This window comes from Cervus elaphus, chromosome 7 (genome assembly GCF_910594005.1).
Source record: "Cervus elaphus chromosome 7, mCerEla1.1, whole genome shotgun sequence".
In the NCBI taxonomy this organism is placed as follows: Eukaryota; Metazoa; Chordata; class Mammalia; order Artiodactyla; family Cervidae; genus Cervus; species Cervus elaphus.
Window position 1 is genome coordinate 19,683,471 of NC_057821.1, and position 26,314 is coordinate 19,709,784.

General features: G+C 43.4%; 2 protein-coding genes across 3 annotated transcripts in view; both read left to right on the top strand.

The window, feature by feature from the left end:
• The window catches only part of RUNX2 (RUNX family transcription factor 2), a 233,002-nt gene that overhangs the window by 128,129 nt on the left and 78,559 nt on the right, over positions 1-26,314 (top strand). The window lies entirely within an intron of this gene.
• LOC122697146 (60S ribosomal protein L10) lies at positions 12,299-13,068 on the top strand. The gene has a single exon (XM_043907640.1). It carries the CDS (start codon positions 12,355-12,357, stop codon positions 12,997-12,999), a length of 645 nt encoding a protein of 214 aa, XP_043763575.1. The 5' UTR covers positions 12,299-12,354; the 3' UTR covers positions 13,000-13,068.

Here is a 26,314-nt window from a genome sequence, read left to right on the forward strand (position 1 = left end):
TGCAGGGAAGCCAAGAGTCCCGCTTCCTGGGTTAAGCTTTCTCAAGCAAGCCAAGTGTCAGGGTTTTCATTTTAAAATTTATTTCTGAATCCACTCTTTCACTGATTAAATACCTGTCTGAGCAACTTTTGTAATAATAAATTAGCCCACCTGCAGATGGTTGGCTTCAAGCACTGATGCAACGGCAAAACACACACACAGTGTTCTCAGATGGGGTCTTTGTTTTGAGCTAAGTGGATGTAATTTTCTCTAAAGGAAGAGAAATAATCAAAGAGACCAGAGAAACAGACTTTGAGACAGGTGACGCGACTGGGAAGGTTAGGTGGGTGTGGTGCTAAGCTAGAGGGAAGGAAAAATACTCAGAAAACATATTTTTCTTTCCTCCCAAAATAACTTGCGCTCCTTGGTTCATTAAGTACTTTTAGACCCTTGAACCACTACACTTGACCTTTCCAAGGCATTGCTGCCCATTGGAGAGCCACCCACAGCCCGTGGTTGGGTCAGAAGTCACAACCCATTTCCTTTTACTGGCCTCTTTTCTTCCTTGTCCGTGATATTTTCTTAGTGGCTTTGGCACTTTGGGACTTGATTGAGTTATTTTTGTGATTTCTACATTTGGGTGTCCCTCACGCCCTGATCACTTATTTTCAAAACCCTATTCTAAGGGTTCTTAAAACCTACAGCTGTCTTTTCCGTAGGAAAAGGAGACCTAAAGGGGGTCAGTGGCCCTTCTTTTCTGCTCTCAAAGCCAAGAGATGGATCGTGGGAAGGAAAAGCAAGTGACAAGAGGTTTGGTTTACTCCTATTGTGAAAAAGAGTGCTCTTCTGAATCCTTCTTTGTTAGGGGAAAAGTCTCTTCATTATACATATGTGGGCAGTGGAAGGGCATTTGTTCTTTATTTTCTGGGATACTTTTGAAATACTGTGAACTGGGGCTGACTATATTTCCCCAGGGATGAAGCTGTGAAACTGATTGTGTTGGTTTAGCTGAAGCAGCAGAAGACCCATTGGTGTGTCCACAGAAGCTATATGGTTATCTGTCCTTTTGTGAGTTCCTTTCTTCCCTGAGGACTTGACCTAACACTTGTGAACCAGCCTCCCCTTCCTTTAGGAAAGTTGTGATAGAGACAAGAGTGAGAGCTTTCAGTGGTCAGCGCTTCGTAGAAAGTTGGGACACACTGCCATGATCATCTAAAACATAACCAAGAAGGACAAAGGTTTCTGTAACAGTCCTAAGATGGTAAGGGGGCAGAAGTGGATGATTTGGATAGAGTGTCTGTGGAAGGTCTGGTGCTTTGCTCACTTCTCGGGGTGGGGGTGGGGGTCCCACATGGGTGTCTCCTTGGGTATTTTTAGAACTCTACTTTGCTGGCACAGATCGGACATAGCAAGGGAATTTGCTAGGACCCAGGATACAAGAGTTTTAGGATTCTATAATTAGGAAAGCATAGACGGACCAAAATGCAGGATATATACTGGTTTTATGGTTTACAGAGTATGCTTTTGGGCACCCCGCCCTGCTTGCTGCATGTGGGATCTTAGTACCCAGACGTGATTGAACCTGTGCCCCCTGTAATGGAAGCACAGAGTCTTAACCAAAGGACTGCCAGGGAAGTCCCGGGGCCGCCTTTTACTCTATGCTGTGTTGACTCTATGTACTGTGAGCTCTGAGGCCACAGTTCCTGGGTGGAGCCGAGTAGCTGGAAAAACCCAAATAGGACATGTGCCTCTCCTCTCTGCTCTCGTCCAGTCCGTCTTGGAGATTTCCTGGGGATTCGGTTTGACTGTAGTGGGTCTGTCACATACTGGCCCAGTGCTGGCGTGCGAACAGAAGTTAGTACTAGAATAGGACGCGATGTAGCTGCACCAGCCATCCGTTTTTTGTTTTTTTGGTTTTTTTTTGCTGCGGGTCCATCTTCTACCATCAGCGACAGCTCAGGAGAAGCTCTTATGTGGTGGGGACTCACCACTTCTGCATTCTCTTTTGTTGGGGGGACTGAAATAGAATAGAAATTTGCAACGGAATTGGAAGAAATCTGACTCTGAAAGATGAGATGTTGCTTTTGCAGCATGAGATTTGTGGCACACACTGACCAGAGGAAGGAAATCTGATGATCTAGATAGATGCGTCTGGTTGTTACCACTTTTGCTGTGTGCCTCTCGGCTAGGCACTCAACAGGACGAGCCAAATACATCGGTAAATAAAAACTTTTATGGGGGATGGGGGAGAGCCTGGAGTTTGAAGGAATAGGTGGCATTTCTGGCTCATTTATATACATCTCCTTTCATTCTTTTTGAAAAGGTAATAAATTGCACCAAAATATATTGGAAGCCAACTGGTTTGCTACTACAAAGAGTTTCTGAAGGCAAACTAGAGGCAAGCACTATTTCTAGTTCTATCCCTGATACTGTCTGACCAGTTCTGGGAATAGATTTTGGTAGTTTTCACCTTGTGTAGTCACACTGGTCTCCTCTACATTGAGTCAGACTATTGGATGACTCATGGTTTGTAGATTATAGAAAAGAACTGCTTTTTAAAATATTATTATTTGTACGGTACATATACACCATGGAATATTACTCAGCCGTTAAAAAGAATTCATTTGAACCAGTTCTAATGAGATGGATGAAACTGGAGCCCATTATACAGAGTGAAGTAAGCCAGAAAGATAAAGAACATTACAGCATACTAACACATATATATGGAATTTAGAAAGATGGTAACGACAACCCTTTATGCAAAACAGAAAAAGAGACACAGAAGTACAGAACAGACTTTTGAACTCTGTGGGAGAAGGTGAGGGTGGGATGTTGCGAAAGAACAGCATGTATATTATCTATGGTGAAACAGGTCACCAGCCCAGGTGGGATGCATGAGACAAGTGCTCGGGCCTGGTGCACTGGGAAGACCCAGAGGGATCGGGTGGAGAGGGAGGTGGGAGGGGGGATCGGGATGGGGAATACGTGTAAATCTATTGCTGATTCATGTCAATGTATGACAAAACCCACTGGAAAAAAAAATATTATTATTTGTACGGTAGAATCTGAAGTCCCAAGACCTCTACACACTTAACGAGGTACCTCTAGCAATGCAATGAAATTCTAATATTGATACTTAGACCCTTTTGGTGACGATCACTTTGGTAGTTTAAATGTTAACCTTAGGAAGAAAAGTCAGCATATATTTATACATACATATATCCTTTATTTCTACATTAATTGGGCCAATATTAATAGCCAGACTGCTTTGTGTCAGAGCCTCTGAATGCTGGGGTGCTGATGGAATAACTGAGAACCTAAGTTGAAAGAGCCACAGCAAGATCTGGAATCGAGCCAAGGGTAGTCACAGAATTTTTTGAACACATCAGGAGGTAAAGCTGTTATTTGCAGGGAAGATGAGTAGGGTCCCAACTTTTATTTTAGTGACAGAAGTTTGTGCTTTACTTGTATTTTGTTGTCAACTGTCCCCTCTCTGGCCACGTGTGCATTTCCTTACAGCTTTTAGGGTCCTCCTTGAGAATTCAGTCCCTCCATCGCTGACTTTATCTCAGTTTATCCCATTGTTCCCTTCTCTTCCCTTCTTTGTCCATCACCAGACCTGCTTCCTGCCCAAAACCTTTCTGCTCCCTTGCTCTACATCACTTCATCTGATTGGAACAGAGAAGCATGGCTCTGCCTTACACAATAGCCTTCCAAGTACATTTGTTTTTTTTTTTTTTCTTTTTTTTTTTTTCCAAGTACATTTGATTTGAAGAAATGTTTCCAAAGCTGAATGATTTTTGTTGTTCAGTCACTAAGTCATGTGAGACATGGGGCCTTCCAGGCTTCTCCGTTCATGGAATTCTTCAGGCAAGAATACTTGAGTGGGTTGCCATTTTCTTCTCCAGGGGATCTCCAGGGATTGAACCCAAGTCTCCTGCATTGCAGGCAGATAGTTTACCCATTGAACCACAAAAGCTGAATGGAGTGTAATAAAACTCATCTAATTTAAATTATGTGCGTGTCCTTGGGGGAGGGCTGGGGAGGACAAAAATTAGTGTTCATTAGTTAATGAGCCTCTGTGCTGGATGCCTTATGTCTATTAACTTCTCTTTTACAAATGAGGAAACTGAGGCCTCATGGGGGTTGCATTAACTGACCCACACATCCTTCATGCTAAGAAAGTCAACTCTGCTTTCTGATGTCAGGTCCATACTTTTTCTGCTGCTTTTTTTTTTTTGGTTGCATGGTGAGGCTTGTGGAGTCTTGGCTCCCCAGGGAGGGATTGAACCTGGGCCCCAGCAGAGAAAACACAGAGTCCTAACCACAGGGCTGCCAAGGAAGTTCCCATTTCTGCTGCTTGATAATAAAGGCTTTGACTAACTGTGAGTAATTTGGAAGGGAAACTTTATAGAAATTTCTATCAGAGGTTAAGACAAAACTAGACTCACATATTTGTTGTAGTTGTTTGAGATGTCCTTAGTTCATGGTGAAGTATGTAGGACTAGGGTGCGACAAGTCTCTTGTGACCAACAGCCATACAACCTGGGACTCCTCCGAGCCTTGTGGAGCTTTGCGTCACCATCTTTTCTTCTTAGAGAAATTGGAATTATTAGTAGTCACAGGAGATGAATATTCTCATGTACTATATCAGACTTGTCTTTTCCTATTAGTTGTGAATGGCACCATGGATAAATGCTTTGCCATGGTAGAGTAGTATTAATACTTCTATTTTTTGGTAGTTTAGATTTTGTGGAAAGTATGTTGATTTGATGAAAACATATGGGAATGTTGTGGGAATATGATGTTCAGTGCGGCCCACTGTTTCTTCTTACATTTTATGGAAATGTTTATTTATTTGACTGTGTTGGGTCTTAGCTGCGGCATGTGGAATCTAGTTCCCCAACCAGGGATCGAATCTGGGCTCCCTGCATTGGAAGCAGAGTCTTAGCCTCCGGACCACCAGGGATGTCCCATTTTTAAATTTTAAATACATTTTTTTGTTTTTTTTGTGTTTTTTTTTTTTTTTTTTTTGAGCAGAGGAAGGTTTATTGCAGGGCCAAGGAAGGAGAATGAGTAGCTTATACTCAAAAACCCTGAACTGAAATAACATTTATTTTTAAGATTTAATTTTTTAGAGCAGTTTTAGGTTCAGAGCAAAATTGAGAGGGAGGTACAGAGATTTCCTGTATACCCCCTGCTCCCACACACGCACTGCAACCCCTCCACCAGAGTGGAACTTGTTACAGGTGATGAACCTATGTTGATTAACATGTTGTTATCACCCGAAGTCCTTACTTTACTTTAGAGTTCACCCAGTGTTGTACATTCTGTAGATTTTTGCAAATGTATGACATATGTCTACCATTATAATTTCATCCTGAGTAGTTTTACTGCCCTAAAAATCTGCACTCTGCCTGGGCATCCCTCCCCTCCTCACCTCAATCCCTGGAATCTCTGATCTGTTCACTGTCTCCACAGCTTTATCTTTTTCATAATGTCATATAGTTGAAACCATACAGTATGTAGCCTTTTCAGATTGGCCTCTTTTTCTTGGTAATATTCATTTAAGATTCCTCCCTGTCTTTTCACGGCTTGATAGCTCATTTCTTGCAACACCAAATACCACAGTCTGGACATACCACAGCTTATTTATCCACTCACAGTAATACTGGTTTTAATTTAATTACTATATAAGCACATTTGTTGTAAGTTTCAGAAAACGCAAACAGTATAAAGAAGAAAGTAAAAGTCACTTGAAATTCAATACCAAAGATGACTCCAGTTTATATTGTGATGTATTTAATATTTTCCTAAGTGCGTGTTTTTGTATATGCATAGTTGTTCACATGTTTTATTTTATAAAAGTTTGCTCATATCCTCTAAGCTGATTTTATTTTTTTACTTATTAGAAGGAATTGGGCTGCACTTGGATTTTTAATATCAGAATGGTAAATCTTCTGTTTAGTAAAGATAAACATTGTGAAAATTAGCTTGTAAAATTAGCGTAAAATTTCCTAGCGTAAAATTTCTGGTTCCTTTAAAAATTTTATAGCTCATGGGATGATTTAATCTCCAAATATAGTTGCCTGTCTCAGAACATAGCTTGCATTAATTGTACTTTCTCTTCCTTGCTTTTCTTCTTGTCTCTTTTTCCTTTCATCTTTATTTTGTTTAATAGGTGCTCATGTGATGCCCTGTATGCTACATGACCAAGGCTGTGCTATGCTGGGTGCCATAATCATGCTTTGAGGGTCTCTTGAGTCTCTTTTCAAACATCTTGGAGGCTCCATCTCCATATGTCCTCCTTCTCAGTGGTTCTGTGTGCCTTGGCTTAGGATCTCATTTGCTATATTTCTGTTGTTTCCAAAGTGTATGTTAACTTAGGGGCTTCCCAGGTGGCTCAGTGGTAAAGAATCCACTTGCAATGCAGGTGACCGACTCAGGGGACGCTGGTTCGATCCCTGAGTCGGGGAGATTCCCTGGAAAAGGAAATGGCAGCCCACTCCAGTATTCTTGCTGGAAAAATCCCATGGGCAGAGGAACCTGGTGGGCTGCAGTCCGTCCATAGGGTCACAAATTGTCAGACACGATTGAGCAACTGAGTGCACACATACACACACGTTAACTTCTGATTTCATAATAACCCTGTGAAGTAGGCTGAGAAAATGTCATTTTGCAGGTGAGGAAGAAGCCTTGAGACATTAAGGGACTTGCCCAGGGTCACACATCTCAGTCGAACATTTAATGTTTAAAAACAGCTTAGTCTGACTCAAACCAAATTCAAGAAAAGTTTCCTGCTGAGAATTGAAAGAAAAGTGCAGAAAACATTATCACAATCAAACTAACTTTAGGTTACTCTAACTGGAAAAACTAGCTATTTTTTATGAGCCTTTTCCCCCCAAAGTAAGTAGGAATCAAATACAAGTAAAAAAGCCAATTTAAACCAATTAATAGAGGGAAACAAATGTAGGGAAAGAGACGATCTCGTCAGCATAGCAGCTCACACATTATCAGAAAAAGCCTACAGGGAGAGCTCAGACAGCAGGTAGTATAGTTACTGGTTCTCTCCTGGCCCATCTCCTTGGGAGTGACGGTGTCTGGTGAAGGGCAAGTGGAAGGAAGGTCCGGTATCAGGCAGTGGCTTTTCCTATTTCTGAAGTTCTAGAAGTGTGAAAATGATACCACGTAGATTCAAACTTCTTAGTAATCTCTGAAATCTAACACATCCTCAGTTCATAAGGATATCTGAGAAAGGAGGAAGCATCCTTCGAAGAGGTTTTGTGTTAAGCTACTTTATCTACCTGGAATTGTCATTTGAATTATTATTATTTTTTATTCAGAGCTTGCAAAAAGAAAACCAGCCTGTCTAGTGTCTGATTTCTTATGTAAGTTGGGAGTCTGTTCCACAGAACCAAGCAGAAGAAATAAGCCAGGGTGATGATGCCTTGGCTGAGGAGGGCCTGTGATGGAGGGAAAAAAATAATAGGCTCAGTCAGTCTTTGTGGTCCAGAGCTCTGGGAAAGTTTGAAGAGGTCATTCTAAAGTGTGTCTCCCCTATTAATAAGACAAGGAAGCTTATAGGCCTGGACTAGGACAAATAAAGATGCTCTGATCAAATGACAGAGGCAATGATGTCTTCTGGGATAGGAAATTACAAACAATCCAGAGACTTCCCACTGGTGGTCTAGTAGTTGAGTTTCCGTGCTTCCAAGGCATGAGTTGCAGATTCTAGACCTGGTCAAGGAAGTAAGATTCCACATGCTGGGCAGTACAGTCAAAAAACAAACAAGAAACAAGAAAACAACCCCCCTCCCCACAACAAACAGTAAAAACAATCTAGTGCTAATTCAGAGGCAGTGTATCTTAAAGATGTTAAGTATCTTAAATTCTTGATGAAACTATAACACAGAGAATTCTTACCTCACTTTTGTAATGTTGAAAAACCACAAAGAAATACTGAGTTACTAAGGAACCAGCTATGATAACCTCCACAAATTATACCTTTGTTCAGTGCCAACTATGTGTTCAATGGCAAATACAGTACGCCCTTCTTCAGTTTCCAGTCCTTCTTGCCATGTAAATTAAGTCAACAAAAATAATTTCTTATTATTTTTCCTCTCTGATATAAAAAAATTCCATTAAAAGTATGTGACTAGCAGACTGCTAGCAGAATCTTCTAGTAGTTAGCTTAATGAACCTGCCAGGTGTCACATATTCCTTTTGTAGATAAAACTGATGGGTAGTGATCTGTGGCAGGACAGCGTGGCTAGTTTGAGGAAAGATCTGGAAACATGACCTAACCTCGAAAAGCCTTGAAATTCCAGAGCTGCTGCTCTCTTGTGAGTGAGTCTGAGTCTGAAGTCGGTGGTGCCACTGATGCAAAACCTCGTATTCCTTCCTCTTGTCCACAGGGATGTGGGGCTGCGTGCTTTGGTTCTGAACCCTGACAGGTACCTGTAGCTTTTTTCCAGTTAATGTTTGTTGTTTTATTTGGAGGCTCCGGGTCTTAGTTACGGCATGTAGGATCCTTCATCTTCATTGTGCTGGAAGTGTGGAGTCTTAGCCAGTGGAGCACCAGGGAAGTGCCAGCACCTGTAGCTTTGAACTGCTACCTACTTCCTTCGCTCTGGGTTAATTCCCCTCCCTCTTTTCTATGGATCATCCTTCAGTTCATATTTCTTTCTAGATTTCTTTAGTTAAAATCCCACATTTCCTCTTTAACCTTAACCGCTGTTCTCCTATCTTTTAGTTGAATTTCTTTCAGCTTGGGTGCTTGCCATAAGGGTCTGACTTATTTATAGTTATTTACGTTCTTTTTTTAAAATTCCACATACATTATGGTTTTTCATTTTCAATATCATAGCACTATATTCCCACAGGGCAGGGGTCTGTCAAGTTCATTTTCTTCATAAAAATCTGCACACACAGAATTACCTAAAAAGAATGACTTGCTGAATATCCTTGAAATTCTGGTCCTGCTTTTCTCTGCATTGCTCAAATCAGTCAGACAGCCACAGTCTTTACTGAGCACCTACTGTGTGCCCACAACTATACCAATGACATACACATTGAAATGTAAGGTAGAAAGTTCTGCCTTTAAGGAATTGAAATATGGTTCAGATGATAACATTTGTAATTACTAAATGACTGGATGGTCTATACTTATTCACTTATGTGATGTTATCGTATGTTCATTTCTTCAACAAGTATTTATTAAGTCCTGCTTTATGCCAGAAATTTCTTCTAGATGTTAGGGGGAATGTGTGTGTGTGTGCTCAGTCATGTCCAACTCTTTGCAACCCCATGGACTGTAGCCCTCCAGGCTCCTCTCTCCATGGAATTCTCCAGGCAAGATTACTGGAGTGGGTTGCCATTTGCTACTCCATGGGATGGATCTTCCCGACCCAGGGGTCAAACCTATGTCTCTTGCGTCTCCTGCATTGGCAGGCAGATTTTTTTACACTGCGCCACCTGGGAAGCCTGATTAGGGAGATAGCCTTTAACAAAAGAGACAAATTTCTTTCCCTCATGGAGTTTGCTTCCTGTTGGAGGAAGGCAATAGTAAGCAAACATGTACATATGTACATATACATATATAGTATGCAAATATGCAGGGTGGTGATAATCACTTTAAAGGAAAAGGAGGCAGGGTCAGGGGATAGAGATCACCCACGGGAGGTGGGTCCTCTTTTATGCAAGTCAGACGGGTCTTGCTTATGGGTAGCATTTGAACAGAGACCTGAATTAAGTTATACATTTGGGGAGGGATCCAGGCAGTGGAATATGAAGAGCAAAAGCATCAAGAAGCTCATTGGCATGTTGGTTTTTCATTTTTTTAAAATATAATTTTATTTATTTATTTGGCTGTACCAGGTCTTAGTTGCAACACATGGGATCTTCAATCTTTGTTGTGGCATGTGGGATCTTTATTTGAGTTAGGGCTAGGTTTAGTTGCAGCATGCAAACTCTCAGTTGAAGCATCTGAGATCAGGTTCCCTGACCAGAGATCAAACTGGGACCCCTGCATTGGGAGTGTGAAGTCTTAGCCACTGGACCACCAGAGAAGCCCCTCCTTGGCATGTTTACGGAGGGGCAAGACGGCCAGTGTGGCTGTAGCAGAGAGAAGGGGGAAGTGTCAGGCCATGAGGCCAAAGAGGGAGTTGTGGGCAGAGGCTGGTGCTGGAAGGCCCAGATCATCTGGGTGTAGACTGTGGATCTGGAGTTCAGGCAACAGAGTGGCTCTGGAGTGCTATTTGGAGCTGTGAGACTGAAATAAATATTTTTAGATAGAGAAGGGAAGAGGGCCAAGGACATAGCCCTGGGTGGTTCCCAACAGTTGAAAATTGGAACTGGGAGAAGGGACCAATGAATGAAACTGAGGGGGTGCCGTCAGCGAGTAGGCGGAGCCCCGAGGAGTGTGGTGTCCAGGAAGCTGGGGACTCAGTTCCGGAATAATAACGTCACTGACCGTGTCGGATACTGTTGATTAGGTTTGGCCATACGGAAGCCATCGGTGATCTTGGCAAAAGAAATGTCTGTGGAAGGACAGGTTCACAAGATGGTCTGATAAAGTTTAAGAGGAAACGGAGGACAGGAGGTAGGGAGAAGGAATTTTAAAAGTTCACAGCCTCTCTGAAAAGACTTTATGTGTTTATTTTTTGGCTGTGCTGGGTCTTGGCTTCTGCAATGCAGGCTGTCTCTAGTTGCGGCTGGTGGGGGCTTCTCCTGCTGCGGAGCACGGGCTGTAGCACGTGGGTTCGGTAGTTGTGGTGCATGAGCTCAACGGCCCCACAGCATGTGGAATCTTCCCTGTCCGGGGACTGAACCCGGGTCCCCTGCGTTGGCAGGCGGATTCTTAACCCCGGAAGCTCTAGGGAAATCCTAAAAGGTTCACAGCCTTTGAGAGTGTTCTCCGGAAGGGGATCACGGAAGCGGGGAGGGGGAGGTGGCACAACGGCAGGACCTCCCCCGAGGGGGAGGTGGCACAACGGCAGGACCTTTAGGACTTCGTTACAGGCCTGGAGCTCCAGGGCCCCTCTTTCAGGGGGATGTGTCCTTGACAAACTTGGTCTCTTGGGGCCTTGGCATCATCAATGGAAAAATGGGGATGATGAAACCCACCTCTAATGGTGATCATAGGGAATCATATCTAATAAGTTTGTTACTGTAAACTGCCACATAAATGTGAGAGTCTTAGCATCCTTAGTGTGTGGTAGAAATCCTAAAGAAAGTTGAAATGACTTGGAGGAAGCTGAGTCCTGAAGACAGTGGGTGAGTTGAAGACCTTCATCGAAGGCACCGGGGAGGAGGGACCGTGCCGTGTGAAGGGGGAGCGAGTAGAAGGGCCAGAGTGGATCAGAGCATGAGTGGAGAGGAGAGGAACACCCAGCCGGATGGGGAGACTTGGGTGAAGGATGCAGGGCTGGGCGGGCTCCAGAAGAGTCTGAGCCGGAGGGGCAGCAGGAGGGTGGCTCTGGGGGTTTGCCAGCAGGAGAGTTGGAAGGGGAAAGCTTGATATTTCTACATGCAGGGATGGCAGTAAGTTTTGCCTGTCTATGGAAGAGCTCCAACATCGGGAAGCAAGGGGGATGTTTTAGTTTGGTGGGAGAGGCAGGAGGAAGCAAAGGCAAGGAGGAAACAGGAGGTGAGGAACATAGGGGGCCAAGGAGGCCAGCTGGGAAAGTCCTTCCACAACCCAAGTGTGATGAGAGTCAGGGTTGATTGAAACTTCTTGTTTGGGAGTTTCTGTGCCTTTCAAGTCAGTGTGAACACTGTGGAGAAGGACAGTGCAGAACGAAGGTGTCTCCATACAGTTGACAGGTATTTACTGAGCACCTACTATGTACTGTTGTTGTTCTCGGCCCTCCTCTGGGCCCTCTTCCAAGCGACGTTCTGAGCATGGACTGCATACCCTTGATGGCAGGAAGTGTGTGGGAGGAAGCCAAACTGTGAGAGCACTGGGCTGAAGTTTCCTTTTCTTTTCATCTTTGTGTTTTGTGAGGGATTATATCTTACCAGGATCCTGTGTATTCTTCTGTGCCTGTCATATAGTTTGCTCCATCAGTCTGTAAGATCTGTTAAATGAATTAGCCACATTAATCTCTTGCTGCAGTTTTTTTTTTTTTTAAACCTGATTTGTCAGTAGACATTAATTACGAGTCTTAAAAATGTTCCCATGGCAGCTGTGGTTAGAATGCATGATCTGAGTTGGCTTGTCAAACTAGAATACTATTAAATTGAACCCCCACTCCACCATTCGTGTGACATTCATGCAAGTAAACATAAATAGAAGATATTAATTAAGATGCATAAAACATATAGAGACACACAGCTCTTTCCCTTCGGCACGCCACTGAAGATCCTGGTGTCGCCATGGGCCGCCGCCCCGCCCGGTGTTACCGGTATTGTAAGAACAAGCCGTACCCAAAGTCCCGCTTCTGCCGAGGTGTCCCTGATGCTAAGATCCGCATCTTCGACTTGGGGCGTAAGAAGGCCAAAGTGGATGAGTTCCCACTCTGTGGCCACATGGTGTCAGATGAGTATGAGCAGCTCTCCTCTGAAGCCCTGGAGGCTGCCCGTATTTGTGCCAACAAGTACATGGTGAAAAGCTGTGGCAAAGATGGTTTTCACATCCGAGTGCGGCTCCACCCCTTCCATGTCATCCGCATCAACAAGATGTTGTCTTGCGCTGGAGCTGATAGACTCCAGACAGGTATGCGTGGTGCCTTTGGAAAGCCCCAGGGCACAGTGGCCAGGGTCCACATTGGCCAGGTCATAATGTCCATCCGCACCAAGCTGCAGAACAAGGAGCATGTGATTGAAGCCCTCCGCCGGGCCAAGTTCAAGTTCCCTGGCCGTCAGAAGATCCACATCTCCAAGAAGTGGGGATTTACCAAGTTCAATGCGGATGAATTTGAGAACATGGTGGCAGAAAAGCGACTCATCCCGGACGGCTGTGGGGTCAAATACATCCCTAATCGTGGTCCCCTGGACAAATGGCGGGCCCTGCACTCATGAGCATCAGCTCTGTTCCCTCCTTAATCACGCTCACCAATAAATGCTATTTCCTGTCAAAAAAAAAAAAAACATATAGAGACACACGGATTCAAAATAAAGGGGAAAAAGGGTTCCATTCCTGACAATCTGTCTTAAGGAAATTGGTTTTAGTACATGAAAGGTTTTAGGACTCAGTGAAGGGCACTGCAGAGTTATTTATATCAGTGAAGTAAGCTGTTTTCTATTTCTAATCTGTGGGAAGTGCTGGTTTGATCCTTACCAGGGGAACAGGAAGGCAGGGGGCCTGGTCGCTGTCACTCATTGCTCCTCCTTGGCACCGGGGAGCCTCTCAGATGACCACGTAACAGTGGTGTAGAAGACCACATAACTGCTCCTGGAGAATTAGGTGAGAATGGACAGACACAAGAATGAGAGAACTCTTGAATTGGCTAAAAACTGACTTTAAGCATGAGATAATGAACACTCTCTAATTTGTGAGCTATAGTTTTAAGTAATTCATCAGGACTAGGGCGCTGGTTTTAATGGCTTGTTTGGTGACAGTACGCAACTATTCACAGTAGAATTTTATAGACAGTATCCTTCTAATTGATGTCATTAAAACGAGGGACTTGGGTTTGTGTTCTAAAGCACACGTTCAGTGGTTCAGATTAACATCAAGCAATGGTTTCAGAGGTTGAAACCAAATGTGTACAAGAGTAAACATTTCCCTTTCAGAGCAAAATAATTTGAACGCAAGTGAGCAGGCATCAGCTACAGGTTAATTTTGACATTGATGTCCAGAAGGCATCACCCATGAGCCCACTTTATGAGCCATAGTCTAATATCGTCTCTCTGTGCTCATGTCAGAAAGAACCAAGTTACCTGCTTGAGCCCAGACTTGTACTGAGTGGCCAGAACCCGAGGCTGAGGTCAGCCCCATCTGGAACTGTGTGAAGGATGCATTGAAACAGCGAGCTTCTCAGAACTGCGGTCACTGTGGATCTGAGCCAAAACAGGAGCGTGTCACAGCCAGTTTCTCTTTCTATCAAGTATTGATCAGTGGCTTTTAAAAGGGGAGGGGCCTTGTAAAGTAATTAGCCTCCAACTAATAAAAATAAATGGAAAAAAAAATAAAAGGGGAGGGGTCTTCACCAAATGGTTTAGTTCCTGGGTCACTTCTCTGTCTTCCTGTCTGGTTTTATGAGCACAGGAAACAGAATACAGGGTGATACCTTCTACTGGAAAGAGAAGACACGCCCTTGCTCTCCAACAGAAGTAAAATCTTCTGACCCAGAAGCAAGAGGAAAAGTCTGTACAAGGAAGCATTTGTATCATCTTCAGGCATATTAAAGATTGAGTGAATTGACTAAGTCAGTGAAAAACACTATAAGGTGGGTTATGTGTTAAACAGGCTGACATGAAGTCATTTTACGTTCCCATATTATTCCAAAAGGATGGAGATATTTCTTTTCTAGCTGGGGAGAAAAAAAAATCTTTCGCACATTAGTCTTTCTTTCATTTAGCATATTGGGTATTTTTTTTTTTTTCCTTTTGTCTTGCCAGTAGAGTTAAAACTGGTGGAGTCCCTCGGCATGTGTCATAGTAGTAAAGCAAAGAGATTGTTACAGTGATGCTCACATTTATTTAAGTACCTTTTGTTTCTTTTTTGCTGCACCTTATGTCATGCAGAATCGTAGTTCCCCAACCAGGGATCGAACCTGTGCCCCTTGTAGTGGAAGTGCATAATCCTAACCAGTGGATCTCCAGGGAAGTCCCAGTGCTTTTCTTAAAACACTAGTTTTTTTCTCCTCTTACTTTTGTTCTTTTTTTTCTTTTAGTTTAGTTATTCCCTGGCAAGAAGAGGTAGCTCAGTTTGTTACTCTTCTTCAGCCAGAAGAATACAGTGAAATATTTGCATCCAAATCTTTATTTTATCCAGGAAATTAATTAATTAATAGGAATGTTTTTATCTTTATTAACTTATGGGATAAGACTCACTGGACAACGAATTGGACTCATGGTGAATTGTGTTAAAAATTAGAAAAATGTTCTCAACAACAGAGATAGTTGAGCTCCCAAATGAACATCTATAGGTTGTTTATCAGGGACTAGGTCTTTTTATCCTAATGTATAGGTACCTGGCAGGTGGTAGTTAATTCTAATGTTTAGAAGGAATAAATGAACTGTGAAGTGATTGCTAAACCCAAGAAAGCACCCCACATATAAGCATTTATTTTTTCCCTTTAGTGTACTCGGATGATGACCTGAGAATAATATGAAATGAAATGCAAATCTTTTGTTTCATTTTGATCAGTGTCAGCCTCCCCAGGCTGTGTCTCCAAGTGGCCCTTGGTTGGCATGAGCTGCCTCAAACCAGATCTTTGTGTCCTTTCCTTTGCTCTTTACAGAGCTGGAAGAACCAGCTGAGACCAGTGTCACCGCATTATCCAGCACTTATTCTTACCGAAAGTAGAGGGATCTCCTCCCTCAGAACCTGTAGAGGGTTGAACAGATAGATACAGCCTCTTGGTTCAGTTTGCTCATTTCACCCGAATGAATTTGATCATATCCTTAGTGACAGCAGACGTTGTCATTTTGATAACTTGAGGCAGCCGACTGTGTCTCAGTCGGATGTACAGTTTTTTAATTTGTCTGGACATGGCTTCTGCAGGACGTGAATCACAGCCTCTCGTTGCACACGGAGACCCCATCAGCCTCTTATGTGTCTGGGACGTTTGTCTGTAACGTGGCTGCACCACCGCTTTCAGACACGAGGGGAGTCTGAGGGGAGCTTCGTTGATGCTTCGTGTGCAAGATCTGCTCCCTTTTGCACATATAAGAGGTTTATAAACTCTAAAGAGTTTATGTGTGACACTGTTTCTTTTGTCTTTACCCAAGACAAGTTTAGCCAGTGTCTTTGGGGCCTGTTTTTGACCTAAGGTCACCTGTGTTGTGACATGTTTATAAGCCTTGGCCAGGCCACTCCTTGTAGGCATTCCACAGGTACTCTGAAAGCTCCAAGTTTCTATAGTGATTCTAGGCGGGGTCTTAGTCCTGAGAAAAGCACAGTGGGGACAGTGAGTCCCCAGAGACACTGGAGGTGTCCCCTGGTCATGCGGAACACTTTCAAATGGGCCCAGTGCCCAGCCAGCTAGGCTCCTCTGGACACCAGATCCTGGACGTCCTTCTCTTCCTGAACCCTGTACTGGCCTGGTGGGTAAGGTGGGTCAGGCTTCCGAGATCAGAAGAGGCGGTGGAATGGAAATGTTACTTTTTATTATTATTATTATTAATTTATTTAGCTGTGCCAGGTCTTAGTTGCAGTATGTGGGATTCCTTGACAGGGGGTCGAACCTGGGCCCCCTGCACTGGGAACTTGAAAGCCCCAAAACACTACATCTTCTTAATCCATTCTTTTGAAATATTCCTGTCTTCATGGTTAATTACGTGTGTTTTAGGGATTTAAGGGGCTTCCCAGCTGGCTCAACTAGTAAAGAATCCACCTGCCAATGCAGAAGCCACAGGAGACCCAGGTTCAATCCCTGGGTCAGGAAGATCCCCTGGAGGAGAGCATGGCAACATACTCCAGTATTCTTATCTGGAGAATCTATGAACAGAGGAGCCTGGTGGGCTACAATCCATAGGGTTGCAAGGAATCAGACAAGACTGAAGTGACTGAGCACATTTAGGGGTTTCATGCGATGCATTTAGCAAGAGAATAAATATCGCTGGTCACAAGAGTCTTATTCTTCAAGGACTCTAACTTTGATACCGCACTTACCTTGTGGATCATTATCAATACTTTGTTGATCTGAGCTGGTGCAGACTGTTCAGTCAATTAAGAAGGAACTTGAACTTGCCGGTGTGGTCACTGTGTTGGTAGCTTTGAAATTTGTGCTCCATTCTGCATCTGCGGCAGCTTAGGAAAGCCACTGCATCTTTCCATGCCTCCGTTTCATACCTCTTAAACTACAGCAGGAACACTAATCCTGAGATATTAAGAATGCCAATAATACCTTATGTTATATAACGTGACAGTTCTATGACTGAATGTTGGTGTGATCTCAATTTAAATGTGGGGGGGCTTCCCTAGTGGTCCAGTGGTTAAGACTCTGCACTTCCAATGCAGGGGGTATGGGTTGGATCCCCGGTAGGGGAACTAAGATCCCACAGGCTGCAGGGTGTGGCCAAAAATTTGCATAGATAACTAACACTTGTCAATGTGAAAGAAGAGGAAAGGGCTTGGAAGAGCTAAGGAACAGGACCAAGTCCTCAAACCCAGTGGGTTGCAAAGCCAGGACTGGAATCCAGCTCTGATGTCCCGGCCTGAGCTCCTGCCCGGCTGGGATGTCATTGTGCAGTGGGCTGTCAGGTCTCTTGAGAAGGTGGCCAGTCTGACTTTGGGCACCTCTTCATGGGCTTCCCTTGTGACTCAGATGGTGAAGAATCTGCCTGCAATGCAGGAGACCTGGGTCTGATCCCTGGGTCAGGAAGAGCCCCTGGAGAAGGACATGTCAACCCACTCCAGTATTCTTGCCTGGAGGATCCCATGGACAGAGGAGCCTGGTGGGCTACAGACCACGGGGTCGCAAAAAGTTGGACACGACACGGGTGGGTGTGGGAGCCCTTCAAGTATTACAGTGCTTTGTCATCTGTAGAAGGAGCCTCCTACGAGTGGACATTTGTTTTTCTGTCTTTCAATTTCAGAGAGAGGTAAATCCTGTTTCCACGAAGCAAGACTTTTGTTTCGAGGCTTCATTTCCTACCCAGTGTGATTTGTCCCAGCAGCTCATCAGAGAATCTTAAAGTCTTACCTAAGGCCCCTGGGGCTCACTTCATTTATTTAACAGATAAAGAAACTGAAAACCAGTCCCTGCCATATTTTTTGTTTATCAGGTCAGATTTACCTTCCTAAGACATCCCTTTTTTTTCCTCCTTCTTTGAGCTAATACGTTCTTTCTCTTCTCTCTAGCCACCCAACTTCTTGAAAGAGTCTCTTAGACTTGTAACCTCCGCTTCCTCACGCGCACGCACCCCTGGCCGCTTGCAGCCGCTCCGCTCAGCTGCTGGGAGGACCCGAGCCTCCCTCTGGCAGCCTCCTCCTGATCTCCAGCCTCAACTTCTCCAGGCACTGACCCTCTCGATTACGTCCTCTTGCCCCAGTCCTTGGCTTCTGCTGGATCCTACTCAGGCTTCCTCCCGCCTGTCTGACTGCTCCTCTTCCTCTGGCGCTTTATCTTTTAAACTCCCACCTCCTCCCACAAGTGGACGTCACCCAGCGCCCTGAACTTGGCTTTCCTCTCTCTGTTTCCTTGCCCTCTCATCTAAGCAATCATGTTGATTTTGTGATCAGCCCCTAAATCTCTCTCGTTTTTCAAGTCTTTATTGAACCTGCCACAATATTGCTTCTGTTGTTTATGTTCCAGGCTTTTGTTGGCCTTGAGGCATGTGGGATCCTAGCTTCCCGACCAGGGATTGAACCCACGTACTCTGCATTGGAAGGCAGAGTCTCAACCTCTGTATCATCAGGGAAGTCCTCCTCTCCAAATCTTTATCTTTCTTACTGCTGCTGCTGCTGCTAAGTCGCTTCAGTCGTGTCCGACTCTGTGTGACCCCATAGATGGCAGCCCACAGGCTCCTCTGTCCCTGTGATTCCCCAGGCAAGAACACTGGAGTGGGTTGCCATTTCCTTCTCCAGTGCGTGAAAGTGAAAAGTGAAAGTGAAGTCGCTCAGTTGTGTCCGACTCTTAGTGACCCCACGGACTGCAGCCCACCAGGCTCCTTCATCCATGGGATTTTCCAGGCAAGAGTACTGGAGTGGGGTGCCATTGCCTTCTCTGATCTTTCTTCCTAATCATCTTCAATTTCCCCATCTTTTTATCCCTGAAACGAATGCCGCAAAATCCTTTTATAAAAACCATCCCTTCCTTGTGTTGACATAGGAAAGGGAGTGACACGCCAGGGTCACTAACTGTTCTTGTCCCCATCAGTCTCTTTCCTCTTAAAGTTCTCTTCACCCAGAGACTTTGATCATCTCACCACGATGGCTTTCCACTGTGTCACCCTTGTGGGGTTCTAGTTGTTACCCTGTCACTTACAGGTTTCTCAAAACCATGATCATCTTATCTTTATGTGTCTAATCTTGGCCCTGTCTCATCTTTACGTCTCCCTTCACTTTCTTACACACTTTCTAGTCCAGTAGTTCTCAGATGTGTTAGAGCCAGCATCCTTTTTTTTTAATAACAAAACTCTAATAGTCTCCCTTTACTATTCTGAAAAGAAATAATAAATTTTCTATATCTATCTAGATAGTCATTTCCAAAAGATTAATGCAATGTTAGGATTGAAGTATAAAGGAAAGGGAAAAATCAAATAACTTAATTTAAAAAAAAATTATATTTATATATTTTAGTATCTAAATACTTGGGAAAGAGTAGGCTAGAAAACTAATGAACTAACCAGCTGCTCGAATGTTGTATAGAATCATCTCACGTGTGGCAGCTGCAAATTAAGATTGATCCAGATTGTGTGTTAAGAGACTCATACACCTAGAATGACATTGCTGTTAAAGATTTTCTAAAATGTACAGCTCTTGGTAAAATTCCTAACCAAAGTATATTCTCTTCCCTTGACTTCTGGGTAGTTTTATTCCTAGAAAATCCAGTGTGTTAAAACTTCAGGAAAAAAAAATCTTTATGTTTAAGTAGAGTTAGGTTGTGGGGTCAGGTAACTATAACCAGATTTTTTCACCTACTTGAATGCCTAATGGATTTTCCAAAAGGCCTGAGGGATGTGGGAAAACTGCATTGTGTAGGGCTGTTCCATGCATTGCAAGACTACTGACATCTGAAGTCCAGTAGTGCATCTTCCATGATGTGACAGTCAAAACCAAGCTCCCCCCGGGGCTGGCGCTCCTTGTGTTGAGAAGCTCCGCTATAGCCAAGCTGTTCTTACTGCTCCCTGAATGGTCCTTGTCCTTTGGTAGTTACACATTTCTTTTCATGCTGTGCCTTTTGCTTTCAGTATGCATCTTCCATTTCCATCTTTTGAAACCTCACCCACTTTTCTAGCTCAAATGGAACCTACTCCATTAAGCTTTCCTTCAGGAGGAATGTCTGGCATTTAAAATCTTGTAATATTCTGACTGCAACACTTTGCCGTTTTTAAAATATATTGCCTTGGGTTATGTCTAGGGCTTCCCTGGTTGCTCAGTTGGTAAAGAATCTGCCTGCAATGCAGGAGAGCCCAGTTTGATTCCTGGGTTGGGAAGATCCCCTGGAGGAGGATAGGCTACCCATTCCAGTATTCTTGCCTAGAGAATCCCCATGGACAGAGGAGCCTGGCAGACTACAGTCCATGGGGTTGCAAAGAGTTGGAGATGACTGAGCGACTAAGCACACACTTATGTCTAGGTGTTATCTCACCTACCAGCTTGTAAGATCCTTGAAGATATAGACCATATATTATGGGAGGTTATTTTCTTCAGTGTTTGTAGCAAAGTGCCCTCTACATAGTACATACCCAACTAATGTTTATTGGGTAAATGAATGGATAGTTTGTAAAGAATATTTGTAAGAGAAAAAATGAGAGATTGGTTCTGATTCTAGTATTTAAAACTTACTTTTTAAGTGATTTTTCCATTTTACCTTTAGGCCATAAGTTTCCCACAGTACAAATTAATGTCAGAAAAGCATACAAGTCTATGGGTCTGTAGGTTTGATCTGTATAAATTTTTGTGATAATTTATGGTGTGTGTTTGTTGGGATTATTGTTAAAGATAAGACCATTTTCTATCCAGAGCAAGAGTTTGGAGCAGAATTAAACCAGCGTTCAAACATTATAGAGAAAATGTGGATAAAGTGCCTCCTTTTCATTCAGTTCTGAAATGCGCAGATAAAATCAACTTTTGAAGTCAATCAGGATGCCCGTGCAATTTCCCTCGTTTTCCCTCTTTACTCAGAAACCTCAAAACCACTATGGGTAATTCCCTCAAGATCGACTTCTAACACATACGCTCTAAAGAGTAAGCAAGATTTCCAAGAACTGAATGCCTTCAGCTTTTTCTCTTCATACTCCGTTTTTGAGCATCTGTCTCCAAGGACATGAGCTTGGAAAGCCCAGGGCTCACTCCCCACCCACCTTTCATCTCTAACTAGAGGCGCATGAAGCATTTGTGCAGTCTCTCCTGCCACGGCTGCATTTTCTGTCATCTTAACTCCATCACCAATCCTTGGCCCCCTAACAATATCCGTATGAAAGAAATCAGACCCCTTCGACAATGAAAAACACATTTAAGCTACTGCACACCACCGTTGCCACTGGAAAAGTAGATATTACTTTTTTCTGTCAATCCAACTACAGCACTCTGGCAAATTGTAGTTTTGATGGCTGTGTTTTCATGTGTAAAATTATGAGTCAAGCCATAGGTGCTCATCCACAAAGGCATTGTTACTGTGGAGGATGGTGAAAAAATGAACAGCTCTTTGTTTACATATTTTTTTGAAGTAGAAAGTATTTGTCTTTGAATGTAAAGGCCATGTAAAGTGATCCAAGAAAGTGATATGGCCAAACGACATGATCAATTTTCATTCTTTTCTTTCCATCTCTTGACTCATATGCATTTGAACATATGATAGAAAAATCTTGATAGCAAAAGCTTTGACTTTGTCCAAACCAGTCAATGAAACAGCACCTCTTCTTGGTTTGGGAGATAAAATGGAGAATAAAGATGAGCTGTGTCTTCAGGGACCTCATGTAGAGTTGGAAAGTTGAGAAATACTTGCCAGGGGAGATTACAAAGAAAAGTATATAATACATGTCAGAAGAGTGACACTGATCAGAGTTCTTCAGATTTGGGGGACAAGATCGCTGTGGACACTGATACTCAGAAAAAGCATTGTGATCTCTTTCTGAGTCCACGATGGTCCTTTGATCAGATTGTTTTTCTTTGGTACCTGGAATACATCTCTTGGTCACTAGGTGCTTCCATTGGTGCTCAGACACTGTGTCTTCTGTAACATGGAGTTAGGGCATTAAAAATGTGTCACTTCCAGGCCTGTTCCTTTTCCTAACACACCTCTCTGAAAGCATGCCCCAAACTCTCTGTCGTTTTTACATTTGTTAGCTCAGGACTCTTAGGTACCATGGCTTTTGGGAGGGCAAAAGTTTCCATAGAAATGAAACGGATTTATTTTAACTTTCTACCTCTACCACCCAGGGAAATTTTTGTACGTTTTGTGGATTCAAGTCCCCAAAATAGAGATCTAACAAAAACTTACATAATAATGGTATTGTGGGAATTAAAATGGTATAGTTCTTCAGTTCTGCCAGTTAGAACCTGAGGAAAATAGAAAAGCAACCCAGGAGCTGTCTTAGGAAAGGGGGACACTGGACTGTCGGGAGTGGGGGTGGGAGAATACTGTACCTTCCCATTCTTTTTTCATTTTTTGATTGTGCTGGGTCTTCATTGTGTGCATGGGCGTCTCTCTAGTTGTGGTGTAAACCCATGGCATGTGGGATCTTAGTTCCCTGACCAGGGATTGAACCTGTGTGCCCTGTATTGGAAGGTGGATTCTTAAATGCTGTACCACCAGGGAAATCCACATACCCTCCCATTCTTTTTTAGCAAAAGTGTCTCAGTTTTTAAATTGGGATAGAGTGATTCCTAGGCATTGGCTTCACCAGATTTGTTACATCAAAAAGCAGATCCAGACTAGAGGAATTCCTGACTATAAAGAGTATGTGTGGCTTTTGTACAAAATTGCTACTGTCTGGGTGATGTTTATGGATATAAATCAGAGTATTATTCTATTTTAAGATTCCTATTAAGCAAGGTTTGTATAATGTGCATTTTTTTCCCCCTCTCCGGAACACAAGCGATACCTATACACCTGGCAGAGGCATCTTCAAAGCTAATTGAGTGTAGGCAAGAAGGTTATGTCGTATTCCATTGAGATTGGAAGCTGGCTGCTACTCTCTGTCAATGGTTAATTTTCCAGGCTTGCCTTCTTTTTCTCTATTGAGCTCTGGCCTTTTACTCTGAAAGATACACAGTAGAGGCTGGCTCTATTTATTAGGCTCTGTTCTTGCTTTATTGTTTCAGCCAGTATACTGTCAAAGTAAAACTTGGGTCAGCTCAGTTCAGTCACTCAGTCATGTCCGACTCTTTGCCATCCCATGGACTGCAGCACACCAGGCTTCCCTGTCTGTCACCAACTCCCGGAGCCTACTCAAACTCACGTCCATCGTGTCGGTGATGCCATCCAACCATCTCATCCTCTGTCGTCCCCTTTTCCTCCCACCTTCAATCTTTCCCAGCATCAGGGTCTTTTCCAATGAGTCTGTTTTTCGCATCAGGTAGCCAAAGTATTGGAGTTTCAGCTTCAGCATCAGTCCTTCCAATGAATATTCAGGACTGATTTCCTTTAGGATTGACTGGTTGGATCTCCTTGCAGTCCAGTGTTTTAAGAATGGCTCAGTGGGCAAAGAATCTGCCTGCAGTCCAGGAGACTCGGATTCGATCACCTGGTCCGGGAAATTCCCTGTAGAAGGAAATGGGAAATGGAAACCCACTCCACTATTCTTGCCTGGGAAATCCTATGGACAAAGGAGCCTGGTGGGCTCCAGTCCATGGGGTCAGACATGACTGAGCGACTCAGAGAGAGAGAGAGACAGGCAGAGAGAGTTAAGGAAATAAATCTGATCAAGGAAAGTAAGATATATATATATATATATATATATATATATATATATATATATATATATATATATTTTAATTTAAGAAGACTCAACCAAAACCGGTTTGGCAACATAGTTTTCAGGCATGGTGAGGCTGTTTCCTGTTGTTTCTGTTTTTAAGGAATTTCAAGATTTCCAGTTTGTTTAACATTCCCTTGGATTGTTCGAAACAAAAAATGCCTTAGTGTTGGTTGGCGCAAAGAGATGTAAAAGTCTTTCTGGAAATGAAAGTGAGTGGAGAGATTTGTCTGCCCAATCCATCAGTAGACAGCAGACACAGGGTCAAAAATGAGAAACAAAATCTAGGTCTGGGGTGTAGGCAAGAGAGGCAGCGTTTCACTCCGGTGTGTATGATGTTGGAATTTCATTTCGTCTCCCCGCAAAAAAAGAACAGCCTTAGGTTTTTCTCCTGTTGTGCCAAGAACTCCCTCCCAAGCTTTCGATATATTCTACAGACCACACACAGGAGCAGGGCTGTCTGTCACAGAACCCAGATGCCCAGCTGTGGAAGATATTCTTTCAGCAGCATCCGTCTGTTTCTTGGCACGACTTAGAGGCTGTCTAAAGAAAACAGTCCTGGCCTGCCTGGTGCCGAGTACTGTACCGCTTCTATCTGGTTCCTGCTCTCTGGGTCTGGACACTGCTTGCCATACACGGCTCTCTGTCTCTCTCTGCTTCAATTTTGTAATATTCCTGTGGACATCTCAGAAATTTTACTCTTTTTTTTTGGTTGTTTCTCAGCTGATTCAAAGAGAGGTGGTAGGTATTGGTAGGCAAAAAGCGCTAATATAGGGGAAAGAGGCTCTTTCTACAAAGTGCCAAGAATGCTGGCAAAATGAAAAGTAGTTTTCCTGGGTTCCTGTTCAAACTCAGTGATCTTTAACTGCCTGAAAGGGAGAAATGAGTTCATTTCCTAGCCAACCACTATAATAAAATTCAGATTCAGGGGCAACCTGGCATATTCTGTTCTTAGGGGAATATTCTTAGGCTTAAAGGGTGGTCTCCTTTGAGATCGCTATATTTTAATGGCTGTGTTCTTTGGTTGAAATCTTTATTTTTACAGCATTTGTGTTGTTCGTCTATGGCCCCGGAAGGATTTTATTTTTGTGTTATTTTGATTTTATTTTTAAGGTTAGCAGTTGAATGCTGTGAACATTTACTTAAGAGAGTGGTTCCCCCTTCCTCCCCACCTCCCCGCAACAACTGCCCTCTGCCAGCCCTCTGCCAGCACCCGCCCGCCGCCCCCCCCCCCAACCTGCCAGTTGTGTCTGAAGTAATTTCCCAGAAGTACTGCTGTTGACTTTGGGAGATGCAGTATTTCAAGTTCTCAGTGTCTCTGTGTGTCTGTATTTGCCCTCCTATCTGACTGATAATTAGCTGTTACTTGCAAGCTCTGTTCATCTCCTGCCTCTTTCCTGACCTGCTCAGGGTATTAACACATGAGAGTCAAAGTGGGGGAGCCTTATGCATGGCGACAGGTGCTAATCTTCAGGGAAATTTCCCTTGCATTCTACCCATTAAGGGTACGGTACATAAAAATGGCTTAATGTCTCTTTGAAGGTGTCAGCAGGCATGTGTGGACCACACAGAATGGGTTTCACTGAGAGTAATAGAGTGAAATTGTCTGCATAATTATTTTCCTTGGATTGAGAATCAGCAGCCCTCTTTGGGTTCAGGAAATAAACCTCTGTTAAAACCATATGGCACTATTCTCAGAAGAGATGTTATTACAGGGCCACTTCCCTCTGAAATTTTGAGTCAGGAGTTCTTGAAAGGAGTCACATATGTCTGAGAACCAATGTCAAGTTTTCCGCCTCCGGCTCAGTTGTGAAAAAGTCAGAAGTTCTCTTGCCTTTTTCACAAATGCCACCGTGGTCAGCAGGTATAAGGTCTTGGGACGAGGCCCCCCGAGCTGCAGCGGGTCCAGACATCTCAGGTATAGATTCTTTGAATTATTATCTGGGCCAAAGGATTTTGTTCTTATAAGAAGGAAAAATCGCTCTTAATCTAGTGAAACGTGTGATTTGTCAACCCCAAAAGCGCATCTATTTTTTTTTTTTTAATGTTGATTTTATTTTTTTGCCTGCACTATGAAGATCCCCTGGAGAAGGGAATGGCGAACCACTCCAGTATTCTTGCCTGGAGAATTCCGTAGACAGAGGAGGCTGATGGGCTACAGTCCATGGGGTCGCAAAGAGTCGGACATGACTGAGCGACTAACACTTTGACTTTGCTGCTGCCTGTGGGATCTTAATTCCCTGAGCAGGGATGGAACCTGGTGGAAGTGCAGAGTCTTAACCACTGGATCGCTGGAGAAGTCCCCTGAAAGCACCTCTTAAGATCAGGATAATTTCATTCTGTCTGCCCAAGCCTTTAATGCAGATTCAGTTGCTTTGCTATTTTTTCCCCCTTGTCTAGCATCAGTGGCTGTAACATTTTCCTCTGAACTACTTGCCACATTACTGATGTGCCCTGGAGATCACTGTCTTGGAAGGAAAGGTAAAGTGAATCAGAGTATGGTTTGCATAATGGTTAAGGGAATATTTAGGTGGAGAACTAGGTTGGTAAATATATTAAATAATACTCGTAATACTTTTAT